This window comes from Pterocles gutturalis, unplaced genomic scaffold (genome assembly GCF_000699245.1).
Source record: "Pterocles gutturalis isolate BGI_N339 unplaced genomic scaffold, ASM69924v1 scaffold19340, whole genome shotgun sequence".
Lineage (NCBI taxonomy): Eukaryota > Metazoa > Chordata > Aves > Pterocliformes > Pteroclidae > Pterocles > Pterocles gutturalis.
This window is the reverse complement of record NW_010141257.1, coordinates 13,195-19,099: the sequence shown is the minus strand read 5'-3', so window position 1 is coordinate 19,099 and position 5,905 is coordinate 13,195. Positions and strand designations below refer to the sequence as shown.

The 5,905-nt window shown below is 36.2% G+C and overlaps 1 protein-coding gene across 1 annotated transcript; it reads right to left on the bottom strand.

The window, feature by feature from the left end:
* Positions 1–1,768: 1,768 nt before the first annotated feature.
* Positions 1,769–5,657, bottom strand: FAM210A (family with sequence similarity 210, member A). Its single transcript, XM_010083972.1, has 3 exons — positions 5,190–5,657; positions 3,441–3,552; positions 1,769–2,138 (listed from the first exon to the last, which is right to left on the bottom strand). Exons 1-3 carry the CDS (start codon positions 5,636–5,638, stop codon positions 1,872–1,874), a joined length of 828 nt encoding a protein of 275 aa, XP_010082274.1. The 5' UTR covers positions 5,639–5,657; the 3' UTR covers positions 1,769–1,871.
* Between the last annotated feature and the right edge of the window lie 248 nt (positions 5,658–5,905).

Below are 5,905 nucleotides of genomic sequence, written 5' to 3'. Positions count from 1 at the left end.
GAGCTGCACCAAGGGGTTTTCATATCCAGCCCCAGACTGAGAGGACGGCCATACAGTATTACTGGGGCAGATTGCTGGGCTTTGCAGGGTACTGCAGGACATGGGCAACACCACCCGCAAAAATGGAAAACCAGAACAAATGCCAATCCAGAACAAATGGCAACATCAGAAAAATGCATGCATGGGGACAGTATTTCTGTTTTAGTGTACTTTTCTTTAAACATCTATTAACTCCAGTCCTACAGTAGTGCTCATTTCAGCAGCATAGGAAGTCACAGAATTATTTTTTAATAATATTTACCAGAAACATGGCACTTTACATCTTCTGGGCACCAAATATACAACGATTATTCCTCACAACATCCCTGTGAGGTAGGCGTTACACTGCAGTTACTATTTGTCATGTGGACAGAGGCAGAGAAGTATGCGATCAATCCTGCACAATTAAGTTAATGAAGTTCATCTCACTTAAACATGGAGAGGCCTCCCGTGACTTGACGAAAAACATGAGTGGTGCAGAGCTGATAAAGTATCAGCTATATTCTTTTACTCTAGTCAATTACAATGCTCAGGGTTCAACTCTGTTGCTTCCCCATATCCCAATGCAAAAACCACCTTTGTAAAACAAGATATACATGCAGAGAGTTGCTACTGAGATCTGTAACAGAAATACGGAAAAAACACACTTTCATTTGGCCTATGTTTGAATAAAACCATGAGAGAAGTCTGCCTGCCCAGTCAAATAGAACAGTTTCAACTTGAGTCCTTTATGGCATCTGAGACAGCATTTCACCTTCAGCTATGAATACATATTTGCTTGACCTAAGAAAATCTAGGGGAAAAAAAGTTTTGTAGACTGATCACTGTCTCAGAAATTATGCTTACTTGAGTTAAATTGTTCTACTGAAGTCTGAGGGACTCCTGAATAGGAACTTTTGGGTTTAACTCTAACTTTGCACTTTAAAAGCCCCTTCATATACCAATTTCCAAAGTAAACTTCTCTCTCAGAATTTTTTATGTTCTGAAAATGAAATAAAACAGTTTTGTAAACTTTAACATAATAAAAAATCCTGGTTTTTAATATACAATTATTGATTAATTTCATTTAATAACTTTCCTTCTACGGTAAATCAACTTTAAGAAACAAAGTATACTTGATAGTATGGCTGCTTTGATTAACTCATCTTCCTATAGCTTTCAGTTGAGATTTCTGAAAAGATACACTGTCCCAGAGAGATCCATAGTCTCAACCTGTAAACTACCACAGCTCAGTTGAAGTCAGTGTAGACATGGTAATTCATTCAGACTGAGTAGCTACTCCATTGATTCCTTTATGTGCAGTATCAGTGACAAAGGTCTGTCTCCAAGTTGAGAGATGATCACGATCGAAGAGGCCTGGGTCCACATACTCTAAACCAAAATATGTTGCCTTTCCCAGTAGAGAAATCTTAATTCTCATTTAATGGAAGATTCAATCTAATGGAATAACAGCTGTGCACTACAACGGAAGAGGAATAAAGTAGTGGCTTTTAGAAGAAACCATCTTCATTTGGCAGGGGGAAGTAAACAGGAAAAAAATAGGAAAGAGGGAAGAGTAACTTAACACTGGTACCAAGGGACACACAAACTTCTAATCCAAGATTCACTTTTCCTTCTGTAAATTGAAATTTTGTCACAGCCTCCCCCAGAGAACTTTGAACTTGGTGAATTATACAAAATTTTTAAATTCACAAAGGAATTGTACTTTCCAGACAAGGGGGGGGAAAAAAAAAGAAAAAAAAAAAAAAGAGCTCTGAAGTGCACTTCATATATCCTGCTTCAGAAAGGGTTCAAGTGCTAAATTTGATGTATCCAAAAATTAAGCATCTCTCCTAGTCTTTAATTTTTTTAAATGAAACTTTATCTTTGGTTTCTTGTATCTTCTCTGTAATTTTATCCTTTGTTTCCTCCATCTTCTCTGTAATTTTATCCTTTGTTTCCTCCATCTTCTCTGTAATTTTATCCTTTGTTTCCTCCATCCTATCTTGTAGATATTCCTTTACTGGTGGTGGTGTGGACATGTAGCCACTCTTACGTAGATATTTAACGGTGATGGATGTTCCTCCCAAAGTCACAGTGTATCTGGCAGGAGTTGCAATCTTAAAGAAACCAAAGAATACACCATCTCAATAAAACAGGACAATATTATCTATCAAAAGATATGTTTTATGTTGAGAATTTATTTTGGCCAGTGACAGATACTAAAAATATATTCCGTTTATAAAGAAAAAAAGCCAATTCACAGTGCATCCCCCAGAAATGCATACCTTTTACTTAAAGTATCCTCTTGACAAAACCAGCACAGGCATTAGACTTCCATTAAAAAAAACTAACCCTCCCTGTGCAGCTTGTGGGACAATCATTAGGCATCTCAGAACACAATTCAGAACTGAGCCATAAAAGCAAAGAGAAAATAATGACAAGAAGACATGCTTTAAATTCTAAACTTCACAGGAATATAAGCATCTTTCAGTCCAAAACTAGGACCTGCACATAAAAAAGAGCTAAAAGAGACCGTAACATGTCAGCTAATCCAAGACACAACAAACCAGGTTTGATATTCCAAGACAGACTAATCCGTTCTTTCAGAATTTCAAAGATAAAGTCTGCACAATCTTCCCTTTGCAACCTATGCCAGTGATTCCACATCTTGAAAGTTTCTTCCAACACTGCCAGAGCTCCCAGCTATAATAAAATCTTTATATTTAACTATGTTTATTTATTGGTCTCTTTTCAGCACCGGTATAATTGGCAATAGTAGTGCTTCCACATTTTGTTGGGGAAAACACCCTGTTCAAATAACAGATAAGCAGCACATCACATTCGAAAACAAAAGAGACAAGTGGCATTCGAAGTGAATAGAGTTCTTTGTTTTTGCATGGTCTGACATGTTTTAAGTTTTCCAAACATGTATTGTGCACACATAAAGCAATAAAAAGAGACCCAAACCTGAATATAGGTAATTGATTCAAATGGACAATGAAAGTACTTGTCAATAATGGAGAACTAAGGTAGGAAGACAAACCAGTGAATTCTCTAGGATAAAAACAACTGTACTTTTATCTGGAAATCATGATGTGCTTAGACTTCACCTCTTTATCCCCGTTAATTATGTCAGGGATACAGAGGAATAAATTAATTGTAATTAAACCTCTGAGGGCAGACAGTAGTTCTGCAGCAAACAAAGAAGTTATTTTAGAAATACAGATAGACTCCTTGAAGGAACACAAAGCCCATACTAACTTGTATGTGACTATTTTTACTACAAAAATGGATGCTCAGTACATGTAACTATCAAAGAAAGAAAACAGCTATTAATATTTTCTGCTGTAAACAAATAAACACAGTTTAGTTCACCAGGCAAGATTTAGAACTTATTTACAAATTATAATTATACTTACTTTATACAATGCATATGCAGTTAGTGCATTTCCACTCTGGGAATTTTTCAGGATGTTTATTATGCTGTCTGGTAAGCCAATCAACTCTAGGAATGGAATAACATTCACTCCTCTATAAAAGAGAGAAAAATTGGCAACCTGAGGTGGAATTTGAAACCTGAACAGTGAATTACAGTACCATTTCCATTCTTTAATTCTGTTATACAAACTTTGTAATTTGATAGCAAAGTATTTTTTCATCTAAGCAATATACTTAAAGGATTTGTATTTCTGTACATATAGACAAATTAATGTTCTTGTCAGCATTCCAAGAGGTGACCCATTGGACTGAGTAGCTCACTTAACTGTGTGCAGTTTATTATGTTTGGAGGTAAGTACATATAATGGTGGTAAGAAAGCTACTCAGGCTCCAGTTGTGAAAATTCAACTTCATGTTCTGTTTTGTCTAGAGACCTAGAAAGATCTGAAAGACAGCATTACCCGTGTTATTTCATAAACCACCACTGTTGTGTACAATGAGCAGTCATTCTGCAAGTTATTTTTCCACTTCAAGAGGGTGCTGCTCCTGTGGCATTACAAACTGAAGCTTTGTTATAATTAGTTTCTAGTTAAATATTTCAGTTGTTTTCATCTCTCAAAATGCCTATTTTAGCAGGTAACTTAAGTGTTTCAAAAAAAGTAATCTTCACTCAATCTGAAATGTCTGGATATAAGCATCAACCTGAATTCATCCAAAGCAAAATATTTTTATAGCTCAAGACCTTTATTCCTCTGACAAGAGCTAAATTTAGAATGACATTTGGATCTATAGCTCCTAGAAAGGGCAATTATGCCAGCTGGTTAGAGTAACTAAAACAAACACTTGTGCAGTAAGGCATTCTGATATCAAAGCCCAATCCTTGCCACCACAAACACTTGTTGTTTCATGCTTTCTATTATTAAATATACAAAACTAGCAATCCAGAGATAAATATTTACTCATATTTAGCAAACCATTTGCAGGTAGATAAAACCTCTTTCATCAGAACTAGCAGCTCGTAGCTGATACAGTAGCTTTTTTCACATAAATGCCATTTTCCAGAATGGTATCTGGCACATGCTATAGCTGAAATAAACTAAAATTAGAATACCTAATTTATCTTTTTTTTTTTTTTTTTAGCCACACAAATATTTAATTTCCAATTAAAAAGCCTGGCCTACAGTAGTAATTTTTTCAGCGGATGGAAAAGTGTCTTTCTTTTCAGGAAAGACAGGAAACATAAATAAAAACAGAAAAGATACAGGCAGCTTGCGAGGAGCACATAGTGAGGTGAACAATATGAAAGTCCAGTGATGAGGGAGGACTGATGAAGGGAGGAGGAAGTGATGAAATACCCCTCAAGTCTAATGGCAAAAAAACCCAACCAAGGTCTATGAAGATCTCACATAGCAATTCCTAATCAGGATTCCAAATCCCTATCTTTACTTAGTGAGAGGTTACTAATAATTTCAATGCTGTTTACATCCATGCATATATTCCTTCAAGTGTTAGCAACGTATCGAGTACACAGCAATAACTGCATGGTAATAGTATGTACGTGACACTACAACGAATCCTTTGACATTAATCTTACGCTTCAGGAGCCTCATTTCTCTATTACATTCAGAGGCACTTCTAAACATGTAGTAATAATTTTTATGGCTTTTCACCTGTGAAAGTCAGTCTCAATTCAACAGCAGTATATGTAACTGAAACAAATACCAACTTACTTGATGGCTGCATAGTAAAAGGATCCAAACCATACAGTGGAAGTCAGAAGATGCACTGGAATCATGACTTTTCCATACTGTTTAAAAGTTTTCTTGAATCTCTGAACGAGACTAATTGATTTGTCTTGTAATGGATCAGGATCTGAAGTACCTGACTCTACAGGGCTCTGCTTGGGTGTATCAGTAGCCGAAGTCAAAGGACTTCTCTCTTCTGGTACTTTGTGAGGAGTGTCTGCTGGCTGTGACGTAAAAGCACTTTTCTTTGAGGCAAAACGTGCTGCGCCTGCATGAAGACATCGTTTAGGAGGGTCCAGTGCCAAAATCACTTTATATCCAACATCAGACAACACTGATTGTCCTCTTAAGGACTGAAAGATACTAGTGCGAGGAAAAACCAAACATGTCCCATGTGCCAGCTGAGATGCAGTATGTAACACAGTCCGCTGCATTTCGATGAAGTGTGGCTGAAGTTTCTATAGAGAGAAAACATGAAAAGATCAAATAAACTGCATTTCAATAATCTGATTTCTATTTGCTCAAACGCCACCTGAAATTCTCAAATTTTAAATTGCTTTCTATTCTTCTACTTTAGAATGTTTTCCTTATCTTGCTTTGCAGAAATTGTTACCTTCTAGATTTAAGCAAATTATTTTAGATCTCACTTCTTTGTGAACTAAAATGAACTAGTTCTGAACTAATTCTTCACTTAACGCACT

Coding starts and splice junctions, on each gene's coding strand:
- FAM210A (XM_010083972.1), bottom strand. CDS start 5,638: ATGCAGCGGACTGTGTTACATACTGCATCTCAGCTGGCACATGGGACA. Junction 3,553..5,189: donor TTTTACTATGCAGCCATCAA/GTAAGTTGGTAT, acceptor TCTCTTTTATAG/AGGAGTGAATGTTATTCCAT. Junction 2,139..3,440: donor CTGCATATGCATTGTATAAA/GTAAGTATAATT, acceptor GGTTTCTTTAAG/ATTGCAACTCCTGCCAGATA.